The following is a 21,315-nucleotide window of genomic DNA, read 5'->3' on the forward strand; positions in this document are numbered from 1 at the left end:
GCTCTTTAACTTCTATACCATCATTGAAATTAAAGCATCAGCTTACAAACTATGTCCCTATTACTCAAAAATATGTCTCGTTCATGTCACTCATTCATGAATGAAACAAGCCAAATGTTGCATCCCTCACAAGATTTTCAAATATTTCCCCTCAGGAGGGGGGGATCATTTTGTGTATCCACATTGTGGTATTGCTACTTTGAAAGATTTCCACCACTACCGCTACCTTCCAAATCCCACGTTGCCTTTGTAGTCACGTGTGACAACGCGTTGTAACACACACACACACACACACACACACACACACACACACACACACACACACACACACACACACACACACACACACATATATATATTCTCCAAAATGAAAGAAATAATAGTTTCCCATCGACTCGGTGACGCACTGAGTCCTCCTCTTATTTAACATCGACAGAATTATTAAACATCTCTTTCATCACAGGCTTTTACTCACGCAGGTGCTCCCCTGCTGCCTGTATACGGAAATTAAATCAGCGTTAATAGCGTGAAAGTTCCAGAAAGTGACTCACTTTTCAGACACCAAACATGCCCTCATACCTGCTTGCGACTAATTCGGCTTCTACTTAAATTCTTATAAATTGGTTTTAGTTAATTGTTTCATTCTTTAGCTTGAAATATTTTTTTAAAGTCTCCTACATACATCACCTAAGACAGGAGGAGGGCGGGAGGTGGAGAGAGCGGTGTACTTTCACTTCGCGCAAACTTTTGGCGGACGGTCCCTTGGCCCGCGCGCAGAGAGAGAGAGAGAGAGAGCGAGAGAGCTGGTGAGGCAGCGCGCAGCCGCTCATCCGTCAGGGTCAGCGCAACATCAGCGCCCCACTGATTGACAGCGCACAGCACCGAGGCAGGGAGGCACTCCACTGCTTCACAGGAGCCGTACGAGCGCTCGGATTTACAGCACCTCACCCTGCTCATCTCCTCCTTACGGATAGATCCTGCAGCCGCCGGATCTGAGCGACCCACGTCTCCGTGATGTTCCGTCTTCCATCTTCACTGCGATAAAAAACAACAAAAAGAAGAAGACGGGGGGAAAAGGGGGGAAAGCCATGAAGAGATGACCGGGTTGTAGAGCTGACAGGCAAGTGTGTGCGCTAACAGGTTGGCAAGGCTTTCGCCATGACACAAGTTTTACTGACAACGGCGCAGCGTCACGTTTGCGTGTTGGATTGGATGCGCCGTATCTTTTTATTTCCATTCTAGCCTTTCATTTCAAAATATACAGATATATCACAGCGTATCTGACATCCATCCGGTCCTGTGAGCTTCATTTTAAAAGCTTAACATTTATTTATTTATCATTGTTTAGGCTGTGGGCACAAGTCAGCCTACATCTGTTATTCACATACAGCGCAAGTTTCCTCTTACCAAAGAAAATCAATAGTGTAGAATTACTTTACGTTGCAAACCCTACTTGTTCTCGTTGCACACACACTTCGTTACATTTGCGGGAAGCAGAAGCACATTTCCATTTTTCTGATTTGCATTTTATTCAGCAGATGTACCAGAAAGCTGAAGTTTCTTTAAGCGCCGTTTCACCTGATTTGACCCTTGAATATTTCCTTTTGATCATTAAAGGCAGAACTGCACGTAGTAAACGTGATAGAAGCACTCAGGTCGTCTTAATCTTCTTTTTTTTTTTTAAATATCTGTGTGCTCTTATATCACCATCAGGAGGAAGGGGATCAGGTGCAGGCCAGGCCCTTCAATAAGCTACCATTCATTCACGTTATTTACAACCTGCACGTCCTCTTCCTTTTTCAACTACAACCTCTTAAAGATGCATTATCCAGTGTTTTGGGAACAAACAGCAGACAGCTCATGCAGGGACACTTGTTAATAGTGGACATATTAACCCCGGCTGTGCTTGCTCTGTGTGTGGACAGCCGGCTCGTGTTCTGGTGAGCAGCAGAGGAGCTGGCAGTAAATGAGAGGCCGTCACCATGCCCCCAGGGAAGTATGGGATGCAGGAGGAGTGGGAGAAGGAGGGGGACCAGGCGATCAACATGGACTTCCTGCTGCCTACTGGGATCTTCCTCAAATTCCCCGTGTCTCGAAACGACACCATCAAAAGCATCAAAAAGGTACAGTGTCCCTCCCACCCCAACCCAACGCTCACATGCATCGGCATCTGCTTTTAAAAGGGTCTCTGAAACCTCAACTCCTCACTGATATGTGGATGTGTAATGTAATCACACGTTGCGTCTATTATTAGAGAGCACTGTATTTCCAGGAGACTGTAATTGATTGACTGCAGCATAACAGCTCAGACGCTCAGACTGCAAAATCTTGTTGTCAGTCACAATAATACGCTTTTAAACAAATTGGTTGACTTAATGTTTTCTTCAGACATTAAACTAATTAAAACGCAGCCCCCGCTCAGACAATGCTCCCCGGTTCTGATGCTTCCGACAGAGAGGGAGCTTGCAGCTTTCCTCCCTGGGAAACACAGCCAGCACTCTGCCGAAGCAGATCTGCTGTTAAAATGTGAACGTGCTGCTGAACGGGCCAACACTTCTGCCACTACGGGCTGTTTGATTTAGCTGCGTTAGGTAATGATACTCATGGATGCTGTTAGGATGATTAATAGATGAAATGGCCCTCCAGTCATTGCTAATTCACTAGGAATTTTAGGAAAGCTTTAGAAACAATGATTTTCTTGCTTTATTTCAGCTCATTAGATTAATCAGAGGATCATTTGCTTTTGTTTTAATTTTGAAAACAGTAACTGGACAGTCTTGTTTTTTTTTTCTCATGAAAACTGGGCATGGCAGCTCATCAAAACTGGGGCTCTTGTGTTCATTTATCCCTCTTGTCTCTTATTTCAGATGGTTTGGAAAAATGCGAGAAGTGAGGCCCTGTTCTGTGGACTCGGCGATCCTGATGGATACGTCTTCACCTGCATCAACGAGACGGCGGAAAGGGAAGAGCTGGAGGAAGAATCGAGGCGCATAAGTGATGTGCGGCCCTTCATGTGTGTTCTGAGGCTGGTGGCGAGGGAGGGCGACCGGGTGGAGAAACTCACCAACGCCCAAATCAGCCTGTTAATTGGCAAAGGTGGGCCTCTGCAGTGTCTATAGAGGGTTTTTTTGTTTGTTTTTTTGTTGTTTGCTTTTAAGGGTTTGTGGTACTGTTCTATGAGATTAAATCAGTCATGATTACAGAGAAGAGTTCTTGTCATTAAGCTATAGAGATATTCCAGTCTGGCTCGAGTCCCCTGAATTGCTGCCCAGTCTACTAGATTTCTCAGAGTCAGACAGAACAAGTGACTGTATGCATTTAAAAAAGAGAAATGAAATGAGAGTTTCTGACTTGCAACACTCATCCTGATAACGTCTTAATGTTTGCACAGCAGCTTTGATCTCATCCACTTGTCACCATTACTGTGGCTCTGCTATGTTCTTAGTGCCACAAAAATGTCTTCTTTTGCTCAGTTGTTGATCCAGACCCCTGCAACAAGTGCCACAGCACACTTACAGCATGAGAACTGATGAAAAGTTGCTGTGGTTGTAGTTTTGAAGCCTTGGTTTGGCAGAGTTAAAATGCTAATTGGAACAAAAGTATTCTTATTTTTCGGAGACTATAAAGTTAGCAGAATAACACTTTGCTCAAAAGAAGGAACTATTAACAAAAAAGCATTTTCTTTCTGAGTTACAGTATATCCACGATGCTAATCGTCTTTTTTTTTTTTACAAGTAAAGCAGGTTGCTGGCTAGCTATAAGCCAATAATGTCAAATATAAAGCCTAGGGGCCAAAATCTGACCAGCAGAGATTTCAATCTGGCCCGCTTCACAGCTTTGAAAAATGTGAAGGTTTAAATTTGAGATATAGGTTTTACAGCCATTGCCGTTCATATTACACAAAAGTAATCATTAAATGACAGAAGCTTTTTTGTTTTTTCACTGCTGTAGGAATTTCTGGTTTTTACAGTAGGTTCACAGTAATTAAAAATAATGATTCTGTGAATTAACCAAAGATACTATAAGCTAATGTAGCTAACCTGAAAAAGTAGGGCTCGGCTAGGCTAACTAGCTAAAGCTAATTTATTTGTTTAGCAACCCCCCCATATTCTCATGTATTCTGAATATATTATGAGTGGAATGATAATTATTCTTTAGATAGTTATAATATGATTCCACTCATATTTTACGTGTAATTAACTTTTGAAAAATTCAGGGATAAAGTTTTCAAATATACAGACTTAAAGCTAAACGTGGCTAATAGCATTGTTACATTTTAGCCTATGTTTCTTATAGATTTAGTCAGGGAAAATTTGCTATTCTGATGGCATAATTTCTTTTCTATGTTTTCTTTATTCATCTGAACGTTTTTCGTGTTTCAGTTAATTAAATGATAAGCTAAGTTCTCCTTTTACTTTTTAACCAACTTTCCAGGTCTGCATGAGTTTGAAGCTCAGAAGAATGACGAGGTAAATGAGTTTCGGACCAAGATGAGGGCGTTTTGCGAAGAAAAGGCTCAAGATCGACAGAGTCTGCCCTGGCAGAAGTGGATGGAGTACAGCTTCCCATGTGAACTGGAGCCATGCTGCTCCCTGCCGCAGAGCCTCAAGACAAAAAACATCAAGAAGATCTTCATTAATGTCAAGTTTGAGGCTTCTGACGTGAGTTCATCAGTTGTTGTTTTTTTAAGTTGTCATGAGTCATACAGTCCAGTTTGTTCAAACTAATCAAATTTAATGTTCTGGTATGATGGGGCAGCAGGGAACCCGCAAAAAGCAAAGTAGCTTTGATTGGAAAAACTGTGGTTCCACCTTGTGCAGACACATTGTGGAGGTGATTTTAAGTAAATGTGATCACCTTTGGAAAGCCCCCTCCCACACCATAAACACTACCTTCAAAACAACACTCAGGAACAAGCAGCAATTTTAAGATTTTCTGTAAAGCCGTACTCTTTATTTGAATGATGTTGTCTGTTGCTCTTACAGGAAAGCTTCATGCTACAGCAGGACCCTCATGACCTCCCCTTGGTTCTGATGAAGAGCGCTCTGAAGAAGAAGGCTACCGTTTTCCGCTTAATGCGACAGGAACCTGAAGACTACACCTTACAGGTCAACGGGAGGTGGGATTTCATCTATGGGAAACACCCACTGTGTCAGTTCAAAGTGAGTTAATCGAATAAAATAAACTCTTGGAGCAGAAAATTGTGTGAAAATGCAGCATAGAATTTTTTTTTTAACTTTATCACTTTAATTATTTCTCTTTTTTCACAGTTGGTTTTGTTGGTTTAATGACTCAGTCCCATTTTTGTTTTTTAACCAAATTCTGGACTAGAAATTTTAGATGTTCGTATTGTGGCTTTGAGGCAAATCCTGTGTAGGTTTGTCAAATTTTATTTTGGGTTTGTGTTTTTGTTGGATGATAATTCCCAAGAGTCCAATTTTCTTTCAGGCTCATTTTCTGCCATGATAGCTTTTGTATTTCGCTTCTAGACGAGTTGCAGAGAGACATAAAAATGTGCTAACAAATAATCAGCACAGATGTCATTTTTCTTTCTGTTTTGCCACAAAGAAGTGTTTCAGAGGGCACCTAGGGGGCCTTTATCCTCCTCGTTCCTGTGGGCATGTGCTAGACTCAGTATGAACTATTCTACCTAATTGATTTCATATCAGCATCCGTCTTTAAAAAAAAATACACATGCTCTTTGACATATTAACCCACAGCGCCTTTAAGATGAAGGTTTATCTATTTATTCACAAACTGAAAAACGAACTGTGAAAAGTTGGACTTTCTCTGCTGATCTTTGTTGAAACTGTGAATTGCATTCTCTATATTCTAGACAAGCTGTTGTTTTCTCTGTGAATGTGTGCAAGTTTCTGTTTAGTGTCGTTTGTCTGCGTTCAGCCTGTGCAGGTGGGTCCATAATAACTGAAATGACTGTCGGTTAGGAGTAGGCTAAGTCAAGATTTTGGTGGCCGGAGACTCCACTGTTGATTTTGAAACTCCAACTACCTGCAGGGGTGACTCATATCTGTATAGCAGCCCTGCAGAAAGGAACTGCATCCATCCACACATAATGAGATTTGAGCTGCATTAACCTACAGCAAATGAACAGCCTTCAGGAGCTAACCAGCGCTATCAGAACACTGGGAAATATCTGTGGGTGAACTGACTGATGGCTGTGCCAGTAAATCTTCTGTTGTCTCTCTCCTCAGTACATCTTCTCGTGCTTGAGAAATGGCCAGAACCCCCACCTCACCATGGTGCACTACTCCACCGTCACCAAATGTCAGGAGGAGCAGGGCAGAATGTGCAACCAGGTGTACAAGAGTCGCTCCTTATCCAGACCTCCTCCTCTGCCACTGAAGAAGGTAAGAGGTCAGGCGGTAGCTGTCGTTCATTAAAAGAGGAGCACATGCTCTTTTTTTCCCCCTTTTCTCTTTTCTTGCAGTTGTTACTCGAATAGCCTGCGGACTTTGGCACACTTGAAATAAGCCACGCAGCTCGGTGTAGATAATTTACATCTGACGGCTTGTCTTTCATTTGCTGTAGTTGCGCATGCAGCATACGTTGGAACTGCTTTAGCATAATAAAAAATATCGTTAATGTTTTGAAACTTTTATCTGAAGCTCGTCAGATAAGCAGCTAAAAATCTTTTGGCAGTTGTCTTCAGTTAGAAAGTCCCCCCCCCCCCCAACTTTCTTTTGAAAGTAGATGTTACTTTGCGTCTACCCTCTTTTCGTTTTTTTGAGTTGTGGCCAAACAGGAAATTGGAGCAACCGTGTGAATGCAAGGCAGTGAGAAATTAAATTCCCTTTTTTCCTCTGACTTCTTCCTACAGCAAAACACCTCCTCTCTGTGGTCCATCAATGAGCCTTTCCACATTCACCTGGTGCAAGGCAAACGAGTCAACGCAGACGAGGGAATGAAGGTCGGTGTGGTTTTGCGTGGGTTTTCTCTCACTTTGCTGCTCAATGAAATGTGGCATTCACTTGTTTACCAATATCTCAATTTCAGTTGTAGGAACAGCGGGGCTGACATGTAAATGACAAGGGGGGTCACATGGTACAGACCACACATTTCCCATAATTCATCAAGGCGGTTGGTTAAAACTTCAAAACAGGAAGTGGGGAGTGTCTATCTGGTTTTTACGTCTCATTCTGAGGCCTAGATTCTAAGAAAAAAGACAGACTACATGCTCTCCCTCTTTCGCTTTCAAATGCACTTCTTTTTTTGAAGGCGTTGCATGTTACTATTGCAGACGGGCTCCTGACCTATCTCAAAATTTGACAACTGTCAGTGAGCGTACGAGAACAGCCAAAGGATGTGGAAACATCCGCTGATACTCCATGCTCACCCTTCCGTGTCAGAAGAAAGAGTGAAAGAAAGAGTGGGAACTCTGTTAATGTGTGTCTGTCTTTGTAATTCTGTTTCATAACTAACTACATTACTGTTTGGATGGGTTATTAAGTGCAAGTGCACTCCTGGGTGCTGCTGCCTTAGAGCATCATGACTCATGACTAATTTTTCCTGCTGCATAATTATCAGTCATGTCTGTGGATGTCAAGCAGAGGTTTGAAAACACAACCCCTGGAGGGAAGGGGGGAAATCAGCTCATATATTTTGTAAATGTTAATTCGGACTATCTTGATTTGGCGAAAGGCAGGAGCTTAATGGTCGTGCAGTATTAAATTACGTCTCTGGCGGTTGTTTTTTCATTTGTGTCTGACTCTGCACGGAGACCTGTTTGCGCTTACGAATGTGTAAACTCTTTGACTCATAGCTCGAATTACACAGGAAACTCTGAATCATCTCGTGAAGTCTGTAAATCTTCCACAAACAATCACCTTCACACTAAAGTGCTAAAGTCTTCGGCTTCCAAACCACATGTCTTGCCTCCATCTAATCACTACTGTGTATCTGTGGTTCCCCTGCAGCTTGTAGTGCAGGCTGGTCTGTTCCATGGCAGCGAGCTGCTCTGTAAGGTGGTGACGAGCTCGGAGGTGACAGTGAGCTCCGAGCCGCTGTGGAATCAGAAGCTGGAGTTTGACATAAACGTGGCCGACCTGCCCCGCATGAGCCGCCTGTGTTTCGCGCTCTACGGCGTCATTGAAAAGACCAAGAAGCCCCGCGGCACCAAAAAGAAGAACAAGAAAGCGGTGAGTGTGTCAGTAACTCGTGGTGCTTTTGGGGTCTCAGCGTACTACTCGTTCGATTGAGTAGGCCAGTGTTTTGGGCTGGTGGTGTGAATTTGTTCGCAAGCACAAACAGATCTGTTTCCTCTCTTGTGTGTAGTGCGTGTAGCTTCTGTGTGGGTCTGTTGTTTCTGCTGCGTCGGGTTGTGCAAGTGTGCTTAGTGGCAAGGCTGCGGTTAACACTTCATCCGCTTCAGCCCTTTTATCTGCACATCGGTCCAAGGAAGGAAGGAATTGGCTAACATTTTCAAGGAATTCTAAATTCATCTTCACAGCCCTCATCTCTCTCTCTCCCACACACACACACACACACACACATATATATACACTGAACCTTCTAAATTTACATGCTCGCTGACAGCTTAGAGGGGGAGGGGGATTAAGACATTACAAAGCAATTTTATCTACAGCAGGGCTTTGCAACATTTTTTTGATTAACAAGCATGAATTCAGAAAAGCCAACAAAGAGAAAGGCACAAGAAAAGTGCACACATTAAATCCATGTAGTTGGATTTACACCTGCAACTCTTCTAGCTGTTTTAACAATTGTTCAGCTGCATTTTCAAAGGTTTATTCTGCTGTAAGGGCTGCAGCAGAAGACAAACTCTCTCTTTGATTGACTCTTTGCTAGTATATCGCATTACGACAAAAATTGAATGAGTGAAGGAGTGCACTAATGGGCCACGCAAACGGCTACATTTTTATAAAAGATATATATCAAACTGAGGATTAAAGACCTACTTCTCACTGATGTTTTAGGCAAACAAACACAACACAGGATATATATATATATATATATATATATATATATATATATATATATATATATATATATATATATATATATATATATATGTATGTGTGTGTGTGTATATATATGAAACAAAGAAACCTCACTGCACACAAAGGCACACGTGCGCCTACAACAATAAGCATGACAGACAGCTTTTATATATAGCTTTGCATACATTTATACATGGCTGGCAAAGCATGCAAAAATGATGTGAAATTACATTTTGAAGAGTGGAGCACATAGTAATAATGGTGATAATATAAAAAGCATTGTAATCGTTTGCACAAAGCTTTACCGCTTATGATGAAGTTTTATTTCTAAACAAAAAAAATCATAATAATTTGTGGTTTAAACTAGTGGTTTAACAATAAGATAAGCACATAATTGTTTAGCTACAGCTCCATCATTGAAAATAATTAGTATTGACTAAGAAGTATGTGATACCAGGGCGACACTTCAGTGTAATTGTTAAACTGAAAAATTAAGGCTGATCAGGACACCTGAAGGTCTGCGAGGCAAACACTCCAAGAAAGAGTAATTTGTTTGCCAAAATCCAGTCAGTAACTGAACGCTGGTTTAGCTGACTGGGTTCAGCAGGACACCTGTATTTTGTTTGGCTAATGCAAAAAGTTCAGATCCGCCCAGAATCCAATTACAGTGTGTCTTCCCCTGTGTCCTGACACAAGGAAGGCCCAAAAATATAGTTTAAAAAAGCACAAAATGTAGATACTAATGACAATAACACCTGATCTGACATTAATGCACCAATTATCTTTAAAACATTTATTACATTAACTGCTGAATCAGTCATTCAACTGACAGAAATTCATGAGCAGCTACTAATTATTAGTAATTTAAGAGAATTTATGCTTTTCTTTTCTATATAACAAGAAGTTTCCAGCATAGAGAGATTTTTAAACTTTTAACCTGAGGGGAAAAAACATACTTTTGATAAAATTAATTAATTGACACCAATGCATACACATTTCTGTTTATGGTCGAAATGACAAATGTTTGTTAAAAAAGCTCCACTCGGCATGTTACTAGCAAACAAATGACCTCTCATTTTATTAATACATGCAAAATTTAATATGTTACTTTAACTATAAGCAAGTTGGATTCAGTTGGATGCTGATTGGCTTCAGCAGCTTCTTGCAGCAGCTCCTTTTATGTCATATAAATGAATATAAAATATGTCCTGTTCAGGACGGTGCACAGCTGCTACAGTGGTGGCAGTACACTCAAATACCACATTTGAAAGAGCCCCCACAAACCTCCCCTGTATACAATGAAAGGTACAGTGAACAAGAACAACAAATTCCCCTTTTACTGTAGTCGCAGTATCTTCTGTTTTGAAGCGACGCAGCAGCTGTGCGCTCGAGTTTGTGCAGACCTCCAAAACATGTAGCCCAGGTGTGTTTTATAGCCATTAAGACCACTTCTGCTTTCTGAGCCACTTCTCTCTTTGTTTGCCTGGAAGAGAAGTCCTGCAGCCAGACGGCAGAAAGGCTGGCGGAAGTTGAGCTATTTTAGCCGCTCTTGTTTATGTGCACTGCCTTTTTTTCTTCTTTTTTTTTTTAACTTGAATGTGTTAACTGTGTTTTTGTTGTTTTTAACACACTGAAATAATGGAAGTCATTTTTCTACTGATTTCTTGGAACCCAAATTCTTTTTATAGAGAACTTTAGAAGTTAGAAATACAAACGAATCATTCTCCTAACGTTTTATTGTCATGTTTTTGGAGGCGGTTCTAAGTCTAACGGTGAATTAAATTAAATATACCGCAATCAAGGTTCAGAGTGTTTATTGCAATTAGAATATTAAAGTTTTGAATTCAAGTGAACCTTTAAAATAAAGCACATGTTGGGCAGGAGATGGTTAATTATTCAAAGCATTTTAGATTAAAGAATAAAAAAGCTTTGCCTTTAGAGAATCTTGATTTTAATTTTTTATGATGCAAAAAAAAAAAAAAGATTTCTCAGTCAAACGTTTTTATCTTCAGAGAGGAAAGAGCTTGAAATATAAAAGATTTGTATTGCACATGATTTTATTACAACTGAGGAAACATAATTCAGCTCAGGCTGCAAGCTATGCAGGTTCGTTTTCCTCTGTACATCTTTTACATTCTCTGACTCAGTTTTAAACCATTTCCAAGATCCTCAAGCTTGAAGATGGTGTGTGAAGTGAAACAATAAAGTTTCTCTCTTTGTCTTTTCAGGATTGTCCAATAGCCTGGGTGAACACCATGGTGTTTGACTACAAGGACCAGCTGAAGACTGGGGAGTTCCACTTATCCACATGGCCGTGTGTTCCTGGTACTTTTCAGCCTTGCCTCTTCTTACATTTTCATCCTCTTCAAAAAATTTAAAAAACACCTCCTCCACAACACTTTGAAGCACGCAGAGAGCTTCTGAAATGCCCAGAGTGACACGTCTTGCCGCCCAAATCACACATAGTGACACATTTTGTGTTTTATGATGCAATAAGATAGCCTGTTTGCAGATGCTGAAGTACCTGTTTGCCAGGCGGGGGAGTGGTTTTCTTAGACGAAAGACTAAAAACTGAGAAGAAGATTCCACCAAATGGAACATTTCATCATTTCATATATGATATTTTTATCACAGATGAGAAAAGTGACCTGCTGAACCCGATGGGAACTGTTGAGAAGAACCCTAATGTGGACAGCGCCGCTGAACTTCTCATTCATTTTCCCAACATCCGGCCACACCCCCTCTACTACCCTCCACTTGAAAAGGTACTATCTCCCAAAAGACTACACAAAAAAAGTTACAATTAAAAAAAAAAAAGGTGAACTAACGTGAAGTACAGTGTAAAATTTTATTAAATTTAATGGAATATAGTTAAATGAAATTTATAGGATTTGTATACATTCAGTTTATACCAAAAAACATTTTCCTTAATGATGAAGTCATTTTATGATTTTTACACAGAATTATTGTGTCATGTTTATTGAGGCTGAAGCACATATTTGGATCTTTGTTTGATGACAGTCAGTCCAAGCAATAATCCTCACGTGTTTTCAGATATGTGACATGGAGAGGAATGGTGATCTAAGTTTAGCCACTAAAGACGAGGTAGGACTCACATGTGACAAATTTTACATAGTTAGAATTTTTGTTTTGTTTTTAAAGCAGAAAATTTAATAACTTTGTGTGTGGATCATGTGGTCTCTGTAGTACTTTAAGCTCAAAGAATTCATGGACAACAAAAACTACACCGAGTTTTTCGAGGACGAGAAAGAGCTCCTGTGGAAGCTCCGCACCGAAGTCCGCGATCATTATCCTGAAAGTCTGTCCAAGCTCCTCCTCATCACCAAGTGGAATAAGCGTGAGGATGTAGTTCAGGTACGAGTAAAGCGTTATTTATTCTTTGTATTTTTCACTGATGTCTGTAAGTCGATCTGGAGATGTAAAACCTTTTGTTTCAGATGATTAGCTTAGCTTTAAGGGTTAAAGTGGCCAAAATTTCAAACAAGGAGTGAACGAATCAGAAAAAAGCTCAAAGAAGTCAAATTTTTCATCTGAAATGATAGTCTATATAGGATTATTAAAACTGGGATGAATACTATGTAGTGTAGATAAGTGTGTATCTGTGTGTGTGAGTGAAGGGTCTATAATTCTTTACAGTTACACATATCCATATCAGTATGTATTCTTAGTTTCTTATATACAGACAACTAATAGTTTATATTGGGTGTTTTATTTTGTTTTAGCAAACGTCCATGAATGCCAGCTGTACTTCATTCTTTTACATTTTCAAAATAAAGTTCTATCTATAGAAAACAGGCAACCATGAGCTCTGATCTATGTAATATAATATTTATTTATAATATTATGTTGGTAATATTTACCAACCACAGAGGTCTTGCAGTAAACCTTTGTTGTAACAAGAGCAAGAAAATGTGTGACTTTACAGGTTTTTGGAGCTTCAAAACTAAGGAATGTTTTAACAGTGAATCATGCAAAATTATAGTAATGTCACTGCCGCAGAAAGAAATATCGAGTTGTGAATTAACATCAGCAGCCTGCTTTAATCTTCAAATTGTCAAAATCTCCTTGATTTTTCTCATCATGTTAGAAAATAATTCTTGGATTCTCCTCAGATGGTGAATTTACTGAGGAACTGGCCAGACCTCCCTGCCATCCACGCCTTGGAGCTCTTAGACTACAGTTTTCCCGACCCAGCGGTTCGTTCTTTCACTATCAGATGCCTCAGAAAGCTCAGGTACACACACATCTGTTTCAGAAGCTTACAGTGCCAGGCATGCTGTGTTGTGACTGTTAACCGCATAAGCCACATTTCTCTGCACACAGTGATGATGAGCTGCTTCATTATCTGATCCAGCTGGTCCAGGTCCTGAAGTACGAGTCCTACCTGGACTGTGACCTTACCACTTTCTTGTTAGAACGGGCACTGTCCAACAGGAGGATCGGACATTTTCTGTTTTGGCATCTCAGGTGAGTGAGAAGGGGCTAGCTTTAAAAAATACAAGCTAGTTAGAAAAAAGGGAGCAGAAAGAAAAACAAGATCGAGTCAGCTTTTTGTTTGACTGGAGATTTGTGTCTATTGTAGGTCAGAGACTCATGTGGCATCTGTGGGTTTGCGCTTTGGCCTGATTCTCGAGGCCTACTGCAGGGGAAATATCCATCACATCAAGCTCTTAACCAAACAGGTAATCACCTCCTGATTCTTACTCACCTTCGCTTTGATCTTGTGTGTTTTCAACTGATTCTCAGTCTCTGTGTTAACTCTCACACACTCAGAATGAGGCTCTGGGCAAAATGAAGGCTCTGAGTGACTTTGTCAAGTTGGGCTCCCAGAAGGTGACGGCAGAGGACCTGAAGCAGTGTATCAGACAAGAGTCCTACCTGGAGGCCCTGTCAGACCTTCTGTCACCACTCAACCCGAGCATCATCCTCTCTGAGATCTGGTTAGTGGCCCAGAAAAACACACAAATGCAAACGCACACAAGAGAGCATAATTGTTTTATGCATTATTGTCCTCCTTATTGGATTTTGCAAAGGCCACTTTGGCTCCTTTTCTGGCTTTACTGAATAAAAAAAAATACATTTAAGTGGTACACGGAGAAATTAACTCTTCAGTTGATTCAGGATCACAGCAACTTACTCTCATTTCTCCCTCCTACAAACATATGAGCGCATTGTCAGTGTCGTCATGGACAAAAAAAAATCATTTTTATACAACAGCTCACAAGGGATATCAGTTACTGAGCAAAAATATATGTACAAGGATGAAAATGAACATGAGCATTTTTGCTGTTACAGTACTGATAGATGCAGATTTATGGACTCCAAGATGAAGCCACTCTGGCTGATGTTCAAGAATCCCGCAGTTGAAGGAGACATGGTGGGCATTATCTTCAAAAATGGAGATGGTAAGAGACAAGAAGGTCGAACATGCCTTTCTCAAGGTGCCTGTTTTAGTTTAAGGGCTGGTTTGCACATTCAAATCTGCTGGGAAGACAAAAACTGTGGGTTTGGAACGAGTCATGCGAGAGAAAAGTTAGGATTAGATATATCAATTTCTCCTTGTCACCTTTAGACCTTCGACAAGACATGCTGACCCTGCAGATGATCCAGCTCATGGAGAATCTGTGGAAGAAAGAAGGTCTGGATCTCAGGTAGGAGCTGGTTCTTACACTAATTGCCTCTTGTGCACGGGGAAATCTTGTCCACCAGCCTTAACGCTGTTCATTTTTCGACTTGGCAAACACAGGATGATCCCGTACGGCTGCCTGTCGACCGGGAACAAAATGGGGCTCATCGAGGTTGTGAAGAACTCTGACACAATTGCCAACATCCAGCGTAACAGCAGCAACAGCGCCGCTACCGCTGCCTTCAACAAGGACGCCTTGCTTAACTGGCTCAAATCGAAGAATCCCGAGTGAGTACGATGAACTCTGGCACAATGGCAACTCTCAGAAGCTCTCCGATTGTCATCTTATTTGGTGTAGACACTCTGTAGAGGTGATGACCCTATTTAACCTCAAAAAGCAAAGCAAATTAGGTGCATTATACACACAGCCAAGCATGACATAAAACCACACAGAAGACACAGAGCAGGAGTGGGGTGAGCTAATCCGCATATGCACCCTTTTCCCCCCATAAACCTCCCTCAGGTTGTTGTGGGGACTTCCCCAAGTCCTCCTAGGACAGCGCTGACTTGTCAAGTGTCAAGAAAGAAGTTTTTCAATTTGAAATTTGCGATAACATCATGTGAATTTTCCAAAGCGGCATCTCATCATTTCATCGACTCCTCTTGATTTTAGCACAAAGCAGCCGCGTATATTGAGCCACAGATGGGTATTGATATTTTTTAAGTAAAACAATAATATGTTTGCGATCAATTATCCATTTTTGTTCATGTGGAAAAGAAGGGGGAGGGGAAGGACAGAAAATAAGATTTAAGAATATGAAAAAAAGGGTGTTTAAGGCACACAAGCCTTCATCCTATTCCCAGTCCCATTCAGGAAAACTTGCATAGTTTGATATAAATATTTCACTTCTTGTGAGCAGTAAACAGTACTGCTTCATCTTGTAGTTTCTTTTTCTTTTTTTTACTTAAATTGTTTTCTTAAAAGTGTTTTTTTCCTTGTAGCATTTTAAAACCGGATAGAGCAGCACAAAGTAGAGCAGCATCTTTAGCAGCATTAAATGAGAGTAGATTTTATTTGATGCCAGACAGTCTGAAGGTCTTGTCTATTCTAAAAGCTCCTTGAAGAAGTAATGAATAAGCCTCTGTACTTCACGTTGGTGTGTCCAGGCTGATGGCCCCACAGAATACAAAGATAATTAGCCCGGACACTGCAGCGTGAGAAAATTAGTATAAAAAACACAATGAACCCTCCGCACGTCTAGGCTGCGAAAGGATGTGACGATCAGGCGTTAATCAGCCACAGGAACTCCTCTTTGAACATTTCATATGCTCTGTCACCGATGACACTCTGCTTCATGGCTGCGTTTGTGTAATGCAGGCTGATATAGGAAATATAAGAGAAGTGTGAAAGCACTGTAAGAACACAACTCGCTCACGTTCTGCTTCCTCGTTTCTGTGACCTTTTATGTCACCAGGGACAAACTTGATCAAGCGATAGAGGAGTTCACACTGTCCTGCGCTGGCTACTGTGTAGCTACTTACGTCTTGGGCATCGGAGATCGTCACAATGACAACATCATGATCAGGGAAACTGGACAGGTAAGATTTACTGCACGTTTGAATCTCAGCAAAATTATGTTGTTGATTGATGTGTAATGTTTTTGGTTGGAGTTGGTAAAAAAAATGTGCTTTGTAATATTCTAATAATGTTTTGGTGAAACATGCTGGAGTCAAATTGTTTAGGTCAGTCAGTGTTTGGGAGACTCAGACGTAGTGACTAAAGTGAGACTTTGCTTTTTAGCTGTTCCACATTGATTTTGGGCACTTCCTGGGCAACTTCAAGCGGAAACTCGGGATCAACAGGGAGCGCGTGCCTTTTATCCTGACGTATGACTTTGTCCACGTGATCCAGCAAGGACGAACAAACAACAGTGAGAAATTTGAGAGGTACAATAAAAACATGTAACTCTAACACACGTACGTAGTTATAGTTATAGACTTTGGCACAGTGGTGCAGTGGCAAGCGCTGTCCTCTTACAGCAAGAAGGAGTTGGGTTTAAATCCACCTGTCAGTTGGAGCCTTTCTGTGTGGAGTCTGTGTTGTCTGTCTTGGCCCTGTAATAGACCGTGTACCCTGGCATAGGAACCAGGCACCTTGTGACCCTGAATTGAATAAGCAGTAAAGGATGGATGGATTGTTCTGGGGTTCTGCTAACTTATGAAACGTGTTTGTTTTTGCATCTTTTGCATCAGGTTCAGGGAGTACTGTGAGCGGGCCTATAAGATCCTGTGTCGGAACGGGACGCTGTTTGTCAACCTCTTCGCCATGATGAAGGCAGCGGGGCTACCTGAACTCACGTCCTTCAAAGACATACAGTATCTAAAGGTATGCCACAGTTATGATGTAGCAGTTAATGATTATGAGGAGAATGACAACAATGTTAATAATTAGTGGTTTCTTGTTTTTAAAAGGACTCTTTAGCGCTGGGCAAAACAGAGGACGAGGCGCTGAAGAACTTCAAAGTAAAGTTCAACGAAGCCTTGCGGGAAAGCTGGAAGACCAAGGTCAACTGGATGATGCACTCACTGGCCAAAGATAATAGACCATGAAGAACACTGAACCAATGAAACATGAGGCCCAGCCAAATACATGGATTTTTAACTTATACACATAAACACAGTCTAATATTTTACTTGACAGAAGGAATTCAAAGACTCTGAAAAGCTCTTTAGCAAACGTTTACATCTCAGTGGCCTGTATGTGGTAAATAACAACTAAGCAGAGGCATCCAAAGATAATGAGATAATCCTGGAGCATCACTTCCACACACACAAGTATTTTCACAGTGAAGAAAATCCATCGCACTCATCCTCCTCCCATATATCAGTGGAATGTCTTTGCCACGAGGAGCATTTCAACCCAGAGAATAAACCTGTTTTTGATTTGCTGAAATTGCTACTTGAAAACCACCTGCTCATGCAAAGTGTCATGAATCACCGAAACAGAAAGTTCATCTCATCGACTGCATTACTCAACAGGGAGCAAGCTGCAAACTAACTTTATGATGACTTGAGGCTCTGTTCGGCAGGGAACAGCAGTTTCACCTCAAGACTTTCGTACGGTTTACAACCCACGATAGCTGTTATGAGGTTATTTCCTCTCATTTCAACTGTATCTTTGCAAAACGTGTCTTTTTAAAAAATATATATATTATCATTATTGTATTTTTATTTAACTGTGGTAACTACTTAATGAGTGCTGATGTACTTGTTAGGTCGCAAAGAATATTTCAAAAAGAGGTGATGCTTTTTGTCGTTCTAACATTGTTGTCTAATGTTGCCTTGAAGAAGAATATGTGCCAATACACATGAAGCATTTTATAGTATAGTCTAAGAAAATGTAGGACTTTTATTTTGAAAACATGCCTGTGTACCAGGCTGTGTGTACCTATAGCTAAAGGTACCCTGATACTACTCTTATTTTAAGAAATACACTTACTTGCCTTTTAGCTTAAGTGAGATTTAAGTATACTAGGTTTATCCTATCCATTTTAGGGTACTAGGGAAGGTGGAGCTTATATTATGTGGTATTGAGAAAGGGGCGGGGTAATGTCCCTCCTCGCATCCATGGACATCTATGGACCATTTTGGATGATTGGTTAATCAAACAAGCATATCTTTGGACCGCGGGAGGAAAAACCTCACAGGGATACGCACAGGAGACCATGCCAACTCCACCACAGCCCCCACTGCAGACCAGCCTTATTTCTTTGAGGTGACAGTGCTCACCACTGCAGCACTGCGCACAGTCCATGTTAATTGGTGATCTTTAAAAGTGACTGTTTCCTTTAGAAAGACTAGCTGTTTTGCTTTAACTATGCTAAGCTAAGCAGACTGTCTGCTGACTCCAGCGTCATATTTAAAAGACACCATGAAAGTGTAATCAGTTTTATTTTAGATTTTGAAGTTACAATTCTATTTTATTTTTCTATTCCCTTTTTCTGGAGAAATATACGATTTTTTTTATGCGCAAGGCAAAGATCTCATATATGTTTGGTGAAAAGAACAGAAAAAAAAAGCTTCAGCAGGTCCCAGAATAAGACAATCCGTAGACTCATGTAAGCCATAGACTTGTGGATGTTTTTCTCAAAATGCAGTATTGATGTCATGCCTTCTTTGAAAGTGTAAACCTGGACTAGGTCTATGATCTTAGAAAGAGCAGTACGCATCTGTGAGTGTGTGTGTGTGTGTCTGTGTGTGTTCTCTAATATTTAAATATGCACTTAAACTGTGATCTCCATTGCATTTTTTTAATGGGTGTACAAGGTGCCATGAGGGCGATTTCATGCTTGCAGTGTCAAGCACAACCACACTTTGACATATCTGATGCTGTAAAATATGGCGTTTATTTAAAGTGAGCTCGTATGCTGTGTCATTTCATTTTGTGGTGCATTCGCATTACTTTACATGCTGTATGTCATTCCGTAAGTCGTGCAGGGTCCACTTGAATGAAAGAAAATAATGTGCTATTTATAGCCTCTTTTATTTTTGCAAAACGGTTTAAAAGGTCTCTACTTTTTGTACAAGTCTCTGTACAGTTAGAGCAAGTGTAGGTGTAGATTACACAGCATGAGGATTTAAGGTACCTTAAACTACTGAGCGATTCACTGTGGAACAGACCTAAAATACAGCTCGCCAGTGTCCTTCAATGTGGGCTCCACTAAGCACTGCATGTTTAAGTCAGGAAAAACAAATTAATGGGCTACTCTTTGTTGTGTGTGTGTTTTTTTTATTTTGCAAATTGTAAAGTATATTGCTGAATCAGTTTCGGGCTCTGCCCTGATTAACATGCGTGCAGCTAAAAATTATGAGATGCAGTATAGACTTTTCTCTGCATCCTGTTTTTACTTGTGCTTCAGATGTTATGAGGAGGTAAACATGATGTCAGTAAACAGAGTGTAAAGGGAGAACTTTCTAGAATCCAAGCCATTTGTTAACTGAATGTTACGCTCGTTTTTGCAACTTCAAATAGGCAGATTGATTGGAAAAAGGCCAAATCAACCAAAGTCACCCCCATGTTCCATTTCTCCCTAAATATTCATCAGCATTTCAAGTCTGAGGGACTTGCTTATCTCCAACTATTCTTTAGGTCATATCAGTCTGGTGTGCAACACCACTACAAAAATAAATTACTAGTTTCAGTACCTCCTTATACACAGTAGCCCCCTTGTTTATTAGAAACATTCGCAGTTTAGCTTCCATATTTGAGGAAGTGGCAATAAAGTGATTTGTGATAATGTACAGTGGTTTTTGCAGATGTGATAAAGTCCAACAAATGTGTCCGCATCTGTTTATTGTTTTGGTATAGATGTTGGTCACAGATATTGCAGTCTGGCCTGATTATCTGTATTAAGTATGAGTATGTTGTGGAAGCTATGTAAAACCATGACTGCTTTTTTGTGTTTTTCTCTCTTACTTGATCATATTTCATCGAAATATTTGAGAGTGGTAAAGCAGTATCAACTTTTCTATTCAATTGGCTAATAAGTTTCTTGCAGGAATGTCTTTTTGAAAAGTAAGAATCTGAATTGTTGGTTGTTTTTTTGGTTTTTTTTTTCAACAAAAAAATTTGAAAATTATATTTTTCATTGGACATTAATTAAAAGTGCTGCAAAACTAACTGAGTGGTTCTTTGCAAAAGAATTTTGTGAGCTTTCTCTTAAATCAGGAGTGTCACATTCAGTTTTGCTTATAGGGCATATATGGCCGAAAACCTTTGCATGTAATGAACAATCCAGACACAAAACAGGTGATGAACAGCCTGAGGTATCTTATTGAAAAACTATTACACACGGAAGTGGCTCAGAGATGTGCGATGGTGAGGCTCATTTAAAAACATATTACAACATAATCCCTACCTGTTTGACCCAAGTGACTCCTTTTTTTATTTTTATTTTTATTAGTATTATTTTTCTTTTTAACTTTTTAACTAATTATAATCACAATCTATAAAAGCTATACTTGTGTAGATATAAGTATAGCTATATGAAGCTATAAGGTTCTAACTTGTAGTTAGAGACTCATTTATACTTTAATAGCCATATGTATGATGATAATATGTTGAATGATAATACTAACAAAAAAGAAGATGACGATGACAATGGAAATAGGAAATAGGATGATGATGATAATGATGGCTATTAGTATTATTATTTTATTTTATAATGGTTATAATTATTGTTATTAACTACGTTTAATTTATTTTTTCTTCTCTCTCTTGAGCCAAAAACTAACAAAAGTAATGCCTGTGTTCAGCTTTTACGCACTGCACATCAAATACACCTTCAACATTAACCTGTGTTGTTGTTTTTTTTATTTGAATGTATGTTATTTGTATTTAAATGCACAGTTTGTCTGTCTTGTCCTAATTTGTCCTGTTGTTTTGTTAGTGTAGTATTGAAAAAAAAAAGGCATAAAGAGTCTACACCACAGTTAACCTCCAAAATAAAAATAAATAAATAAATAAAATTAAACAAACTAATTTTAAAAAGAAATAATCAATAAATAAATAATTTTATGCTCACAAACTCACATGAATGTAATTTAACTTGAGTTTATAGACCTAAACGAATATATTATTTTACTATTTATGATTCCTTTAACTTATGAAGAGCTAGAAATACCTTCTGTACA

At 39.9% G+C, this 21,315-nt stretch overlaps 1 protein-coding gene and 1 long non-coding RNA gene across 3 annotated transcripts in view; one reads left to right on the forward strand and one right to left on the reverse strand.

Annotated features, from left to right (window-relative positions):
* The window catches only part of LOC147304954 (uncharacterized), a 36,936-nt gene that overhangs the window by 14,878 nt on the left and 743 nt on the right, over positions 1-21,315 (reverse strand). The window lies entirely within an intron of this gene.
* On the forward strand, positions 1,927-20,327 carry pik3cd (phosphatidylinositol-4,5-bisphosphate 3-kinase, catalytic subunit delta). Of its 2 annotated transcripts, XM_086278733.1 has the most exons (22): positions 1,927-2,123; positions 2,868-3,096; positions 4,435-4,661; positions 4,986-5,162; positions 6,213-6,368; positions 6,839-6,928; positions 7,935-8,156; positions 11,204-11,300; positions 11,610-11,740; positions 12,030-12,080; positions 12,183-12,350; positions 13,109-13,230; positions 13,320-13,463; positions 13,579-13,678; positions 13,770-13,936; positions 14,292-14,401; positions 14,569-14,647; positions 14,743-14,910; positions 16,098-16,221; positions 16,424-16,569; positions 16,876-17,008; positions 17,095-20,327. In XM_086278733.1, exons 1-22 carry the CDS (start codon positions 1,983-1,985, stop codon positions 17,230-17,232), a joined length of 3,120 nt encoding a protein of 1,039 aa, XP_086134859.1. In that variant the 5' UTR covers positions 1,927-1,982; the 3' UTR covers positions 17,233-20,327. The 2 variants fall into 2 exon arrangements, with proteins under 2 accessions (XP_086134859.1, XP_086134860.1); XM_086278734.1 differs by lacking the exons at positions 1,927-2,123; positions 2,868-3,096 and adding an exon at positions 3,482-3,969.

Source organism: Aulonocara sp. 'chitande type north' Nkhata Bay, linkage group LG20, assembly GCF_057382095.1.
Source record: "Aulonocara sp. 'chitande type north' Nkhata Bay isolate Kocher_YH1m ecotype deep benthic linkage group LG20, A_spYH_male_GT1.1, whole genome shotgun sequence".
NCBI lineage: Eukaryota > Metazoa > Chordata > Actinopteri > Cichliformes > Cichlidae > Aulonocara > Aulonocara sp. 'chitande type north' Nkhata Bay.